We start from the raw sequence: 16,865 nt of genomic DNA, 5'->3' as shown, positions 1-16,865 counted from the left end.
GATTAAACTGAAAACCCTATGTAAGGCTTATTATATGGTACCCAGCTGTGGAGCTTAATTAATGGTAGTGGCTTTTATTATTCTAGGAAAAGGAAACTGTTTGCAAGAATGGATGTGTATGAGTATGCCATGTTCTGAACTGCAAGTTGTTCAGCATGGCTTGAAAGGAGGTTATACATGGATAGAGGATGGAAGTGATCTGGAGAGCTAGGCAGGGACCACATCATGAAGAACTTCATCTGAACAATGAGGGGCCTACCATCAAGATTTTCCTCAAAGAGGTGACAGGTAGCGTGCCATTTGACTTCAGAGAATAATCTGAGATTTCATCTGGGCTTTCAAAGTTGTTCTTCGCATCCAAGGCTCATGTGGGCTAGATGACTTCTCAGCAGAAGGTAGAGATGTTGCACAATACTCCTTCTCATTATCTTTTATCCACAGGATATGATGGATGATATCTGCCAGGAACAATTTTTAGAGCTTTCCTACTTGAATGGAGTACCAGAGCCCTCCCGTGGACGTGGGGTGCCAGTGCGAGGCCGGGGAGCTGCACCGCCTCCTCCACCTGTTCCCAGGTAAAAATAATAGAGACAGCTAGAAATGGGATGTAAATCTGACTGCTAGTACCATTTCTATCTTCCTGCTGCCCTTATCTCCAGCTTAGAAGGGGTCTCCGGATGTGTATGTTGCATCAAGAGTGGAGTTCTAGAGTGTTCCCTGGTGGTCTAGTGGTTAGAATTTGACACGTTCACTGCCGTGACCCAGGTTCAATCCCTAGTCAGGGAAACTGAGATCCTGCAAGTCATGCGGCACAGCAAAAAAAAAAAGAGTGGAATCTTAGATCTTGGTTACTTTGGCCGTAAGCAGGTGCAGCAGTCCTGCTGAAGCTGTTTTTTTTGTTGTTGTTGTTTTTTTTAATTTTGAACAGTTTTCAGCATTTTTAAATGGTCTCTGACTTTAGAATTTTACTTTTGCTGACTGACCTTTATGGACTATTCAGACTCTCAAGACAGACTCTCCACTAATAATATATTAACAGGTCCACCATGGGCCTAGGGAACCTTCCAGAATGGGTCCTTTACCTACCTACACATCCCTCTGTGTTTTTGTTTTGTTTTGTTTTGGCTGTGCTGCACAACTTGTGGGATCTTAACTCGAGGACCAGGAATTGAACCCTGGCCACAGCAGTGAGAACACAGCCGTAACCACTGGACCCCCAGGGAAGTCCCCATTCCTCTGTTTCCGATAATAGTCAACTTAAGGCATCATAAAATCTACCTGGCTCCAGAATTTTAAGACAAATCTGAACATGAAAGTAGCCTATTTATTAAAAATATCCATTTAAAATAAACTCTTTTCTGCAGGGGCCGTGGCGTTGGGCCACCTCGGGGGGCTTTAGTGCGTGGTACACCAGTGAGAGGAGCCATTACCAGAGGTGCCACTGTGACTCGAGGAGTGCCACCCCCACCTACTGTGAGGGGTGCTCCAGCACCAAGAGCACGGACAGCAGGCATCCAGAGAATACCTTTGCCTCCACCGCCTGCACCAGAAACATATGAAGAATATGTAAGACGTTTGGACCATGTGCCATTTCTTAATAGCTAACAGATTGTCAAAGGAAGTTGAGTGACAGGGCATTGGCCCTTGATGTAGGTAGCAGGAACTGCCTATAAGGTTTAGAATCTGCCCTCTTCTGTTGCAGTGATTGTTAAACTATGAGAGAAGATTTTTCCATTTTAAGTATAATTTACTGTATACAAATGTAGATGAAACAGGAAATAAGCTGTGCCTTGATATTTAGTGTTTTACTAAGGAGACTCCCCCTACTACTGCTGATAATGCTGATAAACTTCAACTTGAACGTTATTTCCTGCCCAAGCTGAAAGGGTTTTTTTAATTTGATTGATCGTTTTCTAAATGTTTCTTTCTTGACTATTCCACAACAGATGTTAATACTTTGGAGGGAAATTCCATGTTCTGTTCATTCATAAGCCCTCCATATTACCTTACCTACTTTGTGTGATTCTGACTTTTTCTATTTCATTTTGTTTGTAGGGATATGATGATACATATGCAGAACAGAGTTATGAAGGCTACGAAGGCTATTACAGCCAGAGCCAAGGGTGAGTCAGGCAGTGGGAGTGCTGTTTCGTGTCCTTGGGATATAGAGGGAGTTGGAGGAACTAAGAGATTTAGGCAGCACAAATCTAAGGAGCAGATGGCTCACCTTTTCAGGGTGTTGCCTCTGCTTTTGACATCTGTAAGGCACACACTTGGATCTGCAGATTTGGAAAACTGTGTATCTTAAATTATAATGTAGAATCTGGGGTTGGCATATGAAAAATTCCTTAGCTGTGACTATATGGGAACAAAGGGAAAATGCCTTAAAATTGTTTTGATTTGTTACTTTAAACTGTCACAACTACATTAAAGTTGCATAGAAGTTTAAAAGGGTACTAGATTCCCATTACTTAACTCAGGTTCTCTTCTGGTCTTTTTTTAAAAAACATGTTTTTGTGTATGTGTATATATATGTATGTTAACTGTGTTGGGAAAGGCCTCTCATAATTCTGCAGTGGGGACAAGACAGTTCTTTTCATATTTGCTTATTCTCTTCCAGTGAGCCCTGTGAATGTGTGTGTTTACACTGAGCTTTTGGGTTGAGCTTTTTCACTTTAAATTGTATGCTATTCATTTTTCTTTGCTGTAGTTGTCATAATTTTTAAATGAGTATCTAGTATATACATGTTTTGGAAATATTTTACAGTTTGGAGATGAGGGTAGAATGAACTTTCTTTTGTTTGTTTTGCACCCTCAGTAAAATGACTAAAATATGGAAGCATTTGGGAGAAAGGTAAAACTGAACATGGTTGCTGTATAGCTCTAATACTCTATCTTTGACTTTCAGGGACTCAGAATATTATGACTATGGACATGGGGAGGTTCAAGATTCTTATGAAGCATATGGTATGTCTTTATTTCTGTGGTGGGACAAAATGTGCAAGTAAGTGCCCAGAAGAATGCTGGTGACGGGATTATTGGGGGTCAGGCAGTCATGTACCTAAGGAGAAACCTCATAAAAAGATCAACATGTTGATAGATGTGACACTAGAAATCCTGCTCTTATTTAAATCGGGTGGTGTGTAGTAGAAAGAAAGACTATTGAAATGAGTTAGGTGTACTCTTGGGTGGCTAAGCGGATGTCCTAAACTCGGGCTAAGGTCCAGGTTGGCTGGTTGGAGCAGCAGGCTTTTCGGCTGACGCTGGGAGATGGCTAGACCTAGGTTATGTTGCTGAGCCTTTGCTGCAAGATACCTAGGCCACACTGATGGATAATAAGAATGGAATCATATCCAACTTTTCTGACCCATCTCATTTTTAAAAACAATTTTGGATCTCATTGTAAAGAATCTCAGTGTAGAGGAAATGCTAGCTGAAAGAGACCCAATGACAAGAGCAGTTTGAGGGCAAGAAAGGTGCCTGTTAGATTAGAAACTGGGGACTGGAGCCAGTTCAAGACAGTTCAGCTTCCTTACTGTCTTGGAGACATCTCAACTTAGTCCTTAATCCCAAGAGAGCTGTAGATGCTGGAATGGCAGCAGGACCAAACTGCCTTTCCTGAGGCCTGGTTGAAAACACATTGCTCAGGAGGTATCCTCAAGAGCCAGTTATGGACCTGTGATAATGGGCCCCAGAGGGAGTGCCATGTGGCAGTAGATGTAGAGAGAGCAGCCTTTTAAATATGAGATGTTTCTGGCATACCTGTGGGAAGTCCAGAGACCTTGGCAAGGGACTCAGCAGTTGACAATTTAAGATAGTAGTTGACAATCTCCCTTACACCTAACTGAAAGAGGAAAGAGCTTCTTAGAGCTCCCACAGACAGACTCCTCACCTCCTCAGCATAGTATTTAGCAGCCAGTCAGTTGTCCAGGGGAACAGTTTTTACCAGCTCTAGCTAAATGGTCCTGGACAGTTGCCATCTGTAACACTGCATTGGTCTGCTCATATGCCACTGTTTAGAAGGGTGATATGATTGCCCCAGGGTGTTTCCCATCATTGGTGAGCAGTAAAATGGGACCTCTGTAAGTGTTCACTAAATTACCTTTCTGTTTTGCTAGAAAAAAGACTGCACTGCAACAGGCAGGCTGCTCCTTGTGCTTCTGGTATGATGCTGCCATGGTTAATCTGTTCTGATTTCTGCCTTTATAAACAGAGCTAGAAAAATATACTATCTGATTGGTACAGTAAGAAGTCACTTAGAAAGTGATGGACATGTCTGTTGTACTAGAGGTATAAACAGGCTTAGATAGCAACTTTACATCCATGTAGGGGTTTTAGACCTAGAATGATGGAAGTAGATGTTTGTGAATGCAAGCAGCTAGAGAAATAGCAGGCCTGGGTAAAGTCTGGGGGTGAGCGGAAAGAATAAACTTATAAACGACTCATGTTCATGAGAGATCAACTCTAAAAGTACATGATTGTTTTTGCTATAGGCTTTTCCCCGTCACAAAGGAAAACCATTTGAGGATAGCAGTCATGTCATGTTGTTTAGCGTCTCTGGACTATTGGCACAAAAATGAGATAATAAATTCTCCTAATGAGTGCTATAGATACATTTGATTGTATTTCCCACGGCCAGAGCAGTGGGCCAGCTCTGCTGGTGGAGGGTTCTTGAAATGTGATCCTTGCTTGCTCTTCCCAGGGAGCCAGAGGATACTTCTCCACAGGCAAATCTGACTTGCTGTTGCATGGAGAGGGAGCTGCCTCTGTTGCTTTCAATCTGAAAGACTTCCAGAAGTTGTCACCTTACTAGAGGCTCTCTCCTGAACTGCTTTGGAAATAGGAAAGAGCATTGCAGCCCCAGTGAGATTGATTCCTCACTGTCCGAAGCAAGGTGTTGGGTTTATCCAGGTTTGGGGGCTGGAATATAGATCATGCGTGTTGCCTATGGACAGCTTCTTTCCTGGACATCACCGCAAGTCCTTTCTGAACTGTTCCTTCTGGCCATCCACTCAGAACTGCCCTATACCTGGGAAGTTGCCTGAGCTGCTTGGCAGGGAGGGCCAAGCAGAGTAAAAAAGTAAACCACAGAGGAGGTGGCAAGACATTGGAAGCAAAGCAGCATGTTTGGTGATCTTTACCAGGTGACCTACACCTGCCCATTCCAAAATGCCATTGGCACATGGTTTATAAACTGTTCTTGCTTTTCCCCACAGGCCAGGATGACTGGAATGGGACCAGGCCGTCGCTGAAGGCCCCTCCAGCTAGGCCGGTGAAAGGAGCATACAGAGAGCACCCATATGGACGTTATTAAAAACAAACATGAGGGGAAAATATCAGTTATGAGCAAAGTTGTTACTGATTTCTTGTATCTCCCAGGATTCCTGTTGCTTTACCCACAACAGACAAGTAATTGTCTAAGTGTTTTTCTTCGTGGTCCCCTTCTTCTCCCCACCTTACTCCATTCTTAACTCTGCATTCTGGCTTCTGTATGTAGTATTTTAAAATGAGTTAAAATAGATTTAGGAATATCGAATTAATTTTTTAAGTGTGTAGATGCTTTTTTCTTTGTTGTTTAAATATAAACAGAAATGTACCTTTTATAATAAAAAAGAAGTTGAGTAAAAAAAAAAAACACAAACCTGTTAGTTTCAAAAGTGACATTGCTTGCTTAAAGGTTCTGAAGTTAAGGCTTGTTAACTTTCTCTTAGTTTTGATTTGAGGCATCCCGTAAAGTTGTAGTTGCAGAATCCCAAACTAGGCTACATTTCAAAATTCAGGGCTGTTTAAGATTTAAAATCACAAATGTTAACGGCAGTAGGTGCCACCATGTAAAAGTGAGCTCAGATGTCTCTAAAAATGTTTCCTTTATATAAAAAAACACATGGCGGTTGAATCTTAAGGTTAAATTTTAATATGAAAGATCCTAATGAATTAAATAGTTGATGCAATTTTTAACGTTAATTGATTTAAAAACAAAACAAAATTAGGTTCGTAAAACTGAATTTTTCATTACGTGGGTTTTGAAATCTAGCCCCAGACATACAGTGTTGAGAGATACTTAGCGGGAAGTAAGTTTCTAAAGAGGTTGATTTGGGGAGAGGGGCTGGCCACTTGAATTTGATGGAGAGCTTTTTAATCATGAACAACCTTTCAGTAATAGTTCTAATAATTAACATTTCAGTATTTCAAAAGACAAAGTATTTTGTCCATCTGAGATCTACACTCCATGAAAAACTCACTTGGACACTGGGGCCAAAAGCTGATGATATCCTTAAGTTGACGGTTATCAATATTGAGCTGTTCCCAAGGAAGTTAGTCAAGTATGTCTCAACACTAGCATGATATAAAAAGGGACACTGCAGCTGAATGAAAAAGGAATCAAAATCCACTTTGTACATAAGTTAAAGTCCTAATTGGATTTGTACCGTCCTCCCATTTTGTTCTTGGAAGATTAAATGCTACATGTGTAAGTCTGCCTAAATAGGTAGCTTAAACTTATGTCAAAATGTCTGCAGCAGTTTGTCAATAAAGTTTAGTCCTTTTTTAATCAAAGTAAATGTGATGAATTGTCATTTTTTTGGGTGGACAATAAAATAGTTTTCTCTTTCAAATAAACTTAAATTAACTCTAAAGTTAATGGGCTTGTTAAAAGTTGGAGACATTCTTAAAAGTGGTTGGGGGGGATTTTATTTTAAGTTTACCAAAAAAAAAAAGTTTATGAGTTGTTAAGTTTTAGTTTAAAAATAACCAAAGCTTTTTCACCCCCTGGAAGTTGTTAAAAGAAGTTTTATCCAGTCCTTATCACAAGCTCTGATTTCTGGAGAGAAGAATCAAACTAAGCTAAAACTTGGATTGGTTTCCATACCTAGGCCTCAGTATTTAAAGTTCCAGTCACTCTAGTTTGCACCTTTTGTAGAGCCCCTAGGTGGCCCTAAGTGTGACACCAAATCATCTCTGTGAGCTTGGAAAGGGATAGCACTTGTCTGTAGATGATGACAATTCAGCAAACCCTGGGTGCCCTTAAGGGTTTTCCCTTCCAATCCCAGAAATGCTGTTAATCAAAGAACTGGGCTGGGGCAGGATCTGGTGTGAAGCCTGGCTCTGTACCTTCTGAGACCAAGAGAGGAAGTGATGGAATTGGTTGACCCTGTTTCTACTCCTCCACATTAATTATTAGGATTCTCATGCCTTCCCTAAGGGAGCACTCTAAACTGCTCGGGGGTGAAAAATCCTCTTGTATGAAGTGCCAAGCTGCCTGCAGCAGTGCATGATGGACATTTTTTTTTCTTTTTAAAACACACCAACAAAAAAAATGTATTTGTAGATTGTGATAAAGTGTAAATAACTGAATTTTCAACCATGGTTTGAAGTCAGCTTTCAGGGCATTATGTCTTGTTTTGATGAAAAGAGATCACTCTATACCCCCCTTTTTAAAGGAAAATTATCGCAAGAGAATCAGGATGTGTAAAGCTAACATGCATCGCAAAAAACCAAAGGTAACCTAAATGTCTGATTTTAATAGCACATATTTCTCTTTTACATAAACTGTGACAGCAACTTGCATAAACAATTCTTTAGCTGTTAATTTTAATGTTAAAACTTTGCAAAACTTGTTTAATAAAAATAGCTGTAAAAAGAAGAACCATATGCTGCCGCATAAATTAGCCATAACTCTTAATAATCCTGCCCATCACAAGTGAACTGTAATGTAACCTGGGCACAAAGTCTGACATCTTAAATGACACATTGTAAAATTTCAATGACTGTAGTTTAGATCTGCTGCTCCCCAAAGTAAAGCTTTCTGCTCAGCTATTTTAAAATGTACAAGGATTATCCCCTATTAGGTCCCCGTATTGATATTCACAATGAAATGTTACTTAAAATTTCTTTAAAGTTGCATGTTTCTCTCCTGTAATGTGTAAACTGCATGCAGGATCTCTATCTTTTATTTTGTATGTCTTTAAAACTTCCTCTTCAAAATACTGATCTCTTACTTCTCCATTTTCAGGTGGTTGAAAAGTCCTGAGGCATTTCCTGGAATAGAATGGGTAGTGAAGACCCTTGTCAGGTATGTTAAGGTGGTTTTCTGTTAAGGATATTGGACTTTTATCCTAACTGTAAAATGGTTGTGCCAGGTGGTTTATGCATATTATAGTACATTTCAGTACCTAATATATATACAGTGATAGGAAACATATTACTTCCCAAAGCTACTTATTTCATTTAAGATAGCTCCACATATTAGAAGTTTTCTTTCATTTTGAATGAGTCGCTCTAGTGACTTAAACTGATTCTGCTTTAGACCACTGCAGGAATATCCTATCATGTATTTGAAGATCATTTATGTTTCTTTCCCAGCTTTAAAAGTTACTTGTTAGACTTGTTAGATCTGATTTTCAAGAAAAGCTAGAAATTTGGATTTTATATACTGCCAGTTGTTTACCGTCTGCTTAGATCTGTGTCAACCTTGTAAAACATCTGTGCAACCCAAATGCTGCCATCACTTGCCAGTTTGCAGCTTCTGCAGATAGGTTAGCTCCTATTAATACAAATTAAAAGACATGTTAGGATTATTGAGATATAATTCATATACCATACTATTCACTTGCTCAGTGTACAGTTCAGTGGTTTTCATTATATACAAAGTTCTACAGTCATCACCACAATCAATTTTAGAAAGTTTTTATCACCTCAAAAAGAAATACCATGTCCTTTAAGCCATTTCCCACAGTCCTCTTATCCTTTCTAGGTCTAAGCAGCCATTAATTACTTTCTGTCTCTATCAACTTGCTTATTCTGGACACTTCATAAAGTGGAATTATACAATATATAATCTTTTATGACTGGCTTCTTCCACTTGAGAATGTTTTCAAGCCATATCCATGTTGCATCATGTTGTCAATACTTCCCCTTTTTTGTCAAACACTTTTATTATTTGCATGTACTACATTTTATTTACTGCTTTGGCCAATATGAATAATGCTGTGAACATTCATGTACAGAGTTTGTGTGGACATATGTTTTTTGTGGGGTTTTTGGACATGTTTTTAATTTGGGGGATATATATCTTAGGAGAGGAATTGGTAGGTCATGTGGTAACTCTGTGTTTAATTTCAAAGGTCTGCCAAATTTTTTACACAGAAACTAAACCATTCCTACCAGCAATGAGGTTTCTAATTTCTCCACATCCTTACCAACGCTTACTATTTTTTTTTTGTTTGTTTATTATAGCTATCCTATACTATGTGATGTGAATTGGTATCTCATTGTGGTTTTGATTTGCATTTCTCTAATGACCAGTGTTGAGCATCTTTTCATGTACTTACCACCATTTGTCTTATCATCTTTAGAGAAATGTTTAACTCTTTTGTCAATTTTTAAATTGGACTATTTGTCTTTTTATTATTGAATTGTAATTTCTTTATATATTTTGATGCTGGACCCTTATCAGATATATGATTTGCAAGTATTTTCTCCCATTCTATGAACTGTCTTTTTATTTTCTTTGAAACATGCAACAGTTTTTCATTTGATGAAGTTCAGTTTGTCTGTTGTTTTCTTTTGCTGCTTATGCTTTTTGTTGTCATAGGTAAGAAGCCATTGTCTCTTTAAAGGACCTAAAGATTTATATCTTTTTCCTTCCAAGAGTGTTATAGTTTTAATTCTGACATTTAGATCTTTGATCTATTTTGCTTTAATTTTTGTATATGAAGGGGGAATTTCATTTTCTTTTGCATGTGGATATCCAGTTGTCTCAGTACTATTTATTGAAAAGACTTTTCCTTCCCCTTTAAAGACCGTGGCATCCTTGTTGAAAATCAGTTGACCATAGAGGTATAAATCTATCCCCTTTGAAGTTGGTATTACTTAAACTGATTAATACAATTTGGGGCATACAGCAGCTACTCAATAGCTGATTAGACTATTTTGGCATCATTAAGAGCTCGTCACTGGTGGGTCTGGCATTTGATCTCAGGTATGGATGACTCCAAGTCATGCCTGTAACACTGCAGGCTGCTAACGTGGAAACGAGGCTGTTGTAGCTACCATGCCTGGCTGTATGTACTTCTCCAGAGGCTCAGAGGTTGAGCCCCTACATGCCCTTCCCCCACCATCAACCTCCTTTGCTCCTCTCCCCATCTCCTTCCAAGGTTTCCAGGGTACTCATCAGTGACACTTGCTGCTAAAGAAACTCTCTCACCCTTCCTTATCTAGGGATATGGCAGCATTCAAATAGCCTTAGGGTTTGTCCATCTTGCTCTCTCTCCCACCACTTGCCACCTCCTGTCTCAGACTAAAAATGTAGGTGGAGATGGGTTAGCAACCACTAGGGCTTTCTGGCCACCAAGAGTGAAACAGACTCAGACTGTGTTTTATTTCAGGAACAGCAACCTGAGAGTTAGGGCCTGTAAGGCTTCTTGCCTGCATGTACAGAATGCTCCTGAACCAAGTGAACTAGGAGGATAAGGGTGGTGCTGGTGGGTATTTTGCTCAGTTGTTTGAACCTTAAGTAATCCCTTCCTGACCTCAAACCCTGAAGCTGTATGTCACCCAAAGATCATTTGAGTTAGAATACATCAGGCAGCACGCGGACTCCCTCTTGATATGTTCTCGTGCTTTGCATGAGTCTGTACAGGCGACTGTTTGCCAGCAGAGTTACTATTAACTTTAATATACATTTTAACTTATTTTATTACTTGTTTATTCCCATTATTGACCTTGACCCCATTTTTAAAAATCATTTATTTATTTATGGCTAAGCTGGGTCTTTTGTTGCTGCACATGGGCTTTCTCTAGTTGCAGCGAGCGGGGGCTACTCTAGTTGCAGTGCATGGGCTTCTCCTTGCAGTGACTTCTCTGGTTGTGGAGCACAGGCTTTAGCACACAAGCTTTGGTGGTTGTGTGTGGGCTCAGTAGTTGCGGTTCACGGGCTCTGGAGCACAGGCTCAGTCGTTGTGGTGTACGGGCTTAGTTGCCCTGTGGCGTGTGGGATCTTCCTTGACCAGGGATCGAGCCCATGTTCCCTGCATTGGCAGGCGGATTCTTATCTGCTGCATCACCACGGATAGCTCCATTGCCCCCCCCCCCCCGCCTTTTTTTTAGAGAAAGTGACATAGAGGAAATAGGCAGCTTTGCCAAGCTAAGAGAGAAAAAAAGTTAATTTGACTATCTACTGTATGTTTTTGTAAATGAGGCAGCTGTTACTAGGGGAGGTGAAGTAATTTACCACAGTTGCATAACAAGTCATGGAGGAGGTGCCCATTAGCATTTTGTACACCAAAACCCATTCTCTATGCCAAAAGCATGCTGCTGCTTTAAGATAAACACCATATTTCATTGACACTGAGGGCATGTGTTATGAGATGCATCATGAAATAGTGCACAGAAAGAAAAAATACTGTCAGTTAAACTGACAAAGTGGTTTGTTTTCATGAGTGTTAAAATGAGTCCTGATTTCAGAAATGATAAAATCGGAGAAAAAAGGTCACTTAGCTACAATTGCATTTTTGTCAATTCTAACATTCTTTACTATATGCCATTCGCTATCTTCTCCACCTGTGAAGTAACTATTTTATCCCATTTTTACACAGTTTAACACACATTTTTACGTAATGGTAACTAGCTTTGGAACCTTTGGTGGGTTATCCTCTCCAAGACTCAGTTTTTGTTTCATTTTTAATATTTATTTATTTGACTGTGCTGGGTCTTGGTTGCAGCATGCGGGCTCTTCGATCTGTGTTGCGGTATACAGATCTTTAGTTGGCAGCATGCAAGATCTAGTTCCCTGACTAGGGATCGAACCCAGGCTATCTGCATTGGGAGCACAGAGACATAGTCAGTGGACCACCAGGGACGTCCCAAGTCTCGGTTTCATCATCTGTAAAATGGGAGGATAATATTTATTTTACAATTATATATTTAAATTTTAATACTTACTTTACATTGTTGTGAAGGTTGGGTGAGTTAATGTGTATAAAACATTCAACAGGACATGTGCTAAGCACCTATATAAACAGAGGCTGGGAGAGTAGGTTAGTGCTGATTTTGAAAAGCTAAATTTTAGTCAAGGAATTTGGACATTGTCCTGAAGTTTAGGGAGGTATTTTAAGGCCTTAACCAGGAAAGTGACTTGAGCACACTTGTGTTTGCCCTCACGCTGGTGAGCTGGGGAAGTAAAGGAAACAGACGGTAAATACCTTCCATATATGCATCACTCCTTTGTGGGAGAGCAAAGGAAGTATTCTCCCCTCCTCATGCCTGGCTTCTGCTCCCTCTTACCTAAAAGCCTTTTTCAGAAAGAACAGCCATCTCTCCTCTCAGATGTTAGGGCTGTTTGAGGCGGGGATGTTAGGTCTTCACCATACGTTGAGGGCATCATGCTATGTACTGTCCTTTTCACCCACCCTGTGAATTAGAGACCAAAACTCTGTGAGTCTCCACTGATGAAAACCACACTCTTAAGGAATTACTAAGCAAGGCTTTGCTTAACCACTTTCAAGTCTTGAATGAATGAAGTCTCTGCCACCATTTCTGAGCTAACTGTCCAGGGAGTATCATACTGCAGCATCTAGGGCAATTCTTACAACCTGTGAAGTGAGTTTTCCTGGGAAACTGACATGCACTTGTTAGGATGACCACAGGGCCCATGAGCTGGAGTTCAGACCCAAGTCTCTCTGTTCCTGGTCTTTCCTCTGTGTCTACAGTGGCCACCAAAAGATTCGCTTACACTGGAAGTGGTTCCTAGCTTTGATACACGAGATGGGTGGTACCCCTAGCTTGATTTCCGGATTCCTAAAATTAAAAAAATTAGATCCTTCTTTGCCCTCCCTTTTTCTCTCTGGACCCTCATGTACCTCTTGCTCTTTGGATTGTTATTGCATGTTTAAAGCTAACAGGCATCCAATGAGTATTTAATAGCCTTGAGCAGACAGGCTGCATACAGCTGTGTGAGGCTGCAGCCGTTGGGAGGAAGCCAGTGCACTGCCTTGCTCGCATCCTTTTGTTCCCTGTCTTTACCCTTGTAGGCCCCTTGGGAGCAAAGACCTATGGTGGGCTGCACCCTAGTCCTGTTGTGGCCTGATGGCTCCCAGTGAGGCTGCATTCAAGCAGTAGACCAAACCCATTTGTTTGGTAATGAGGAGCAGATATATTCACTGACCTCTAAAATCAATTTTCTACCCCTCCGGCTATATGTCTTCTCAGTAGCCTGCTATGGCTCTGGGGCTGAGGATGTGTTCTTTTCCAGTGTTCTGCCAACTGTAGCTCTCTTTTTAAAAGGAAGGAACTTTGTATCTGGAAGAGATTTGAATTTCATAACCATGCTGCTGGAGGTTAGCTCCTTGACATTCCTTGACTACAAATCCAGCAGCTTCTCAGCAGTAGGTGCACTTCTCACCCCCAACCTAAGCTGTGCTGGTTGTCTTTAGCTACATCTCAGGAAGGAATGAGCAGGTTGGAATTTTCGTACAGGCACACAAGCTATCACAGTGCTTTTTCCCCACCTAGACCAGGGAGCTTTTTGCTTCAAAGAGGCCTTGTCATTTCCCAGTCAAATTGGGAGAGGTTGTGGGGACTCCTGAAGAAAGACAGCCCACTTGAGGTGTTTCCAGACAGAGTCCAGCGAGGCTGTCAGCCCAGATTAATCACCAAAGTAGAACACGTTGCTGGAAATTTGGGTACTGTTTATGCTCTTAATACTACATTAAGATGCCTGCATTAGCTCTGGAGCCCACATTGGACCACCTCAGGGTAGCCAGTCTCCTCAGCAGGTACGTAAAGCATTTGAGCCAGAAGATGGAGATACAGAGCTAATTCTTCTTGCTGTCTTTGGGCTCCTTCAGCCTTCATGATTCCTACTTATGTCCTCGCTTTAGGTACAAAATGAGTGCTCCCAATATCTCAGCCTCTCTGGGGTTGGAATATAGGAAGCAAACTCTGCATCTGCCTTTGAAAAAGAGAAATACCTGGTGTTCTGATAACGATTCTTCATAAGCTTCTCTCAGAGATCAGTATAAATGACTCCTCTCAATCTTATTTTTTTAACACATTCACTATTATAAACTGGAACACCTACTATGTGCTAGACACTGGAGAGTCAGTGGTAAGTAAGTAACATAAAACTAGTCCCTGACCTCGTGAAGCTTGTAGTGTATCCAGGGACACAGACACTAAACATGTTAATCTCTTAAATAGCATAAATCATCTATGTTGTGATAGGTGCTATGAAAGAAAAGAATGGGTACTGTGAGGACTTAAATAGGGGCTAACCAACTCTGAGATTTTCCTTGAGGAAATAATGTTTGAGCTGACATCTAGAGTCAGAGTTAACTAGACAGAGAGTTTGGGAGATGATCTAGGGAAAGGACATGAAACACATTCTAGGCAGAGGGTAGGGCTGAGGCAGCTTCAGGGTGAGGTAGAAATCTGGGCCTTATGCTGTGCTCATCACTGAAGACTGTTGAATTCAGAAGTCTGAGGTAAGAAGCACAGTTAGATTTCTCCTTTTTAAACTTCATTTGCTCCTGAGTGGAGAATGGGTTATGGAGACCTACAAGGAAAGAATTGAGGAAGACCTGCGCTAGGGTGACATCAGTGAAAGTGTCAAAAAATGAATGGATTCAAGGACTTTTAAGAGAGAGAATGAACATAATTTGATGATTGATTAGGTGTGGGAGAAGAGGGCCCTAAGTTACTGGCTTGAACAAGTAGGGGATGGTAGTACCATTTCTTTTTTTTAAGATGAGGAGCACAGTTACATTCTTTGGCATGAGATTAGGGCCCTGGCCTGTGCCCCAGGCTTAGGGTGTCTCGCCTATCCAATTCTCAGTGGATAACGCTGAGTATCAGGGGCTGGTAAGAACCAGAAAAAGTGGACCCTTGAGCCTAGGATTGAGGTACTACTAATAGCTATGAGAAGATGCCCGTTCGCTTCCAAAGGATTTAAAACTTTTTGTTACAATCTTTATCTTTTTCACATCTCTGAGAGAGTAGAAATTATTTTCTTCTTTATATGGCTAGAGGTTCCAATGCTTGTGTAGTTAATGGCCCCGAAGGTCTAGTTGCGTCTGTCCCAGATCATTCAGCTCAGGCATGGCCAAGGATGGGATGTGTGAGGCTCCATTTTCATTGCTGACTGACAGCAAAAAGAGAGCTCATAGACTGTGGACTTCTTTTTCTACCCATCTGTGTACCTAAAACCTTGTCTAGGATGCAGTAAACTGGGGTTGTGCTGTAGGGTGGGGAGATTGTAAGGGAGGCAGAGTGGTCAGATGGGAGCTTGGGAATCCCCCCAGTATGGCAGCTTCATGCTTCATAATTTTTTTGCCTATGTCTTTGCAGCAATCAGAGGACTCCGGAAACCAGGAGAGCTGTCTACTGTGTCAAGGCTGGCCTGAGGGCATTTGCTGAGCACAGAGAAACCCAGGAGAGGAGATCAACAGTCTGTTCCCACCTACCTCTTGATCTGTCTGATTTACCCACAGAAAGCCAGCTAGAGTCCCCTAAGAGTCTCTAGGCCCAGAATGGAGTCCTTAGGGCAACAGGGGATTGTGATGCTAACAATTAAACCTGCTCAGGACCTGAAAGATTGAAGGGGACTAACAGTATCCTCAGCATGGCCTCCTAGATGTGAATAAACTGGCAACTCCAATTGTGTCATTCCCAGTTTGCCTGCTTCCCTTTAGTCTCCAGCAGAACTGGCTGGAGCCCCCTACCACCGCCTCCTGTTTCCCATCCTGCCACATGTGTGTTGCTGGTGCCAGCCTTGGGCACTTGCAGAGGTCTCCTAGAGAGTGGCTGGTCACTACCTCTGTAACAGGCTGAGAAAAGCCATGTAAGAAGGTTCATGTACTTTAAAAGGTAGGTTCTTTAGCCTCAGAGCCTGTTGTTCTTCTCTGTTGATTAGTTAAGTCCAAAAATCTCTTGAAGGATAGGGTAGGGCTTTTCCCACTTAACCTCTGGACTATATCCCTTCCCCAGCAAATACCTGGCACTGAGGAGCTCAATAAAGGTTCAGTCAAGTGATGATGAATCCCACTCTGGTGGCTTTCATCAGCTTTGAGAGAGAGCCAAAGGAGGTGTCCTGTCTTAACTCCCACTCTCCTTCCAGCTATATTGGGCTAGCTATTTTTTTTTTTGTTTTCTCTTAAAGGATGGGAAAGTCAGCCTTTGCTACACTTCTGGTTTCCTGTGCCAGTGCCATAGGCCCGTAGGCTGATTTTACAGAGGGCATCTTGAGAGGTTAAAGTGGAAACATCCCACGGTCCACCAACAGAAGAAGGTGGTGGTGCTCAATCGTGTCCAACTCTTTGCAACCCTATGGACTGGAGCCCACCAGGCTCCTCTGTCCGTGGGATTCTCCAGGCAAGAATACTGGAGTGGGTTGCCATTTCCTACTCCAGGGGATCTTCCCAACCCAGGGATCGAACCCCCGTCTCATGTCTTCATTGACAGGTGGGTTCTTTACCACTAGTGCCTCCTGGGAACCCCATTTAAACAATGCTACTTCACTTAATCCTCCAATCCACTATACTCATTTTTAGGGATGAGGAAACAGGCTCAAAGAGGATAAATACCTTGCCTAAGGTTAAAAAACATGCTATCAGACTTCACAGTCCCTGCTTTTGACCTTTTGTAACTCTTAGAGCTAGAAGTACTTTGAAACAGTAAAACATTGTGTTTGAGAGGTTTATTTAGGGTGACAAACCATCCTTGTTTACCCAAGACAAGATTCCTGGGATGTTGAACTTTCAGTCCTAAAACCAGCAAAGTCCCAGGCAAACTGAGATGAGTTTGTCAATCTGTGTTTGCACCAAGACCTTCAATCCAGCGTTGACTGCTCCGGCTTCATTTTCCCTGATTTC

At 41.5% G+C, this 16,865-nt stretch overlaps 1 protein-coding gene across 2 annotated transcripts in view; it reads left to right on the top strand.

Annotated features, from left to right (window-relative positions):
- Positions 1–16,026, top strand: part of KHDRBS1 (KH RNA binding domain containing, signal transduction associated 1) — a 33,860-nt gene extending 17,834 nt beyond the window's left edge. The window contains exons 5-11 of one of the 2 annotated variants that reach the window (XR_003506741.1): positions 442–575; positions 1,365–1,566; positions 2,056–2,123; positions 2,909–2,967; positions 5,217–5,409; positions 8,012–8,071; positions 15,343–16,026. Coding sequence is in view for 1 of the 2 variants with exons in the window: in XM_027517507.1 (XP_027373308.1) it covers positions 442–575; positions 1,365–1,566; positions 2,056–2,123; positions 2,909–2,967; positions 5,217–5,314 (561 nt within the window). In the remaining variant the exon portion in view is untranslated. Of the gene's footprint in view, positions 1–441; positions 576–1,364; positions 1,567–2,055; positions 2,124–2,908; positions 2,968–5,216; positions 6,561–8,011; positions 8,072–15,342 lie in introns of those variants that run through there. The other variant, XM_027517507.1, reaches the window with a different exon arrangement.
- Positions 16,027–16,865: the final 839 nt, after the last annotated feature.

Source organism: Bos indicus x Bos taurus, chromosome 2 (assembly GCF_003369695.1).
Source record: "Bos indicus x Bos taurus breed Angus x Brahman F1 hybrid chromosome 2, Bos_hybrid_MaternalHap_v2.0, whole genome shotgun sequence".
NCBI lineage: Eukaryota > Metazoa > Chordata > Mammalia > Artiodactyla > Bovidae > Bos > Bos indicus x Bos taurus.
Note: the sequence above shows the minus strand (reverse complement) of the source record. Positions and strands in the feature narration are given on the sequence as shown.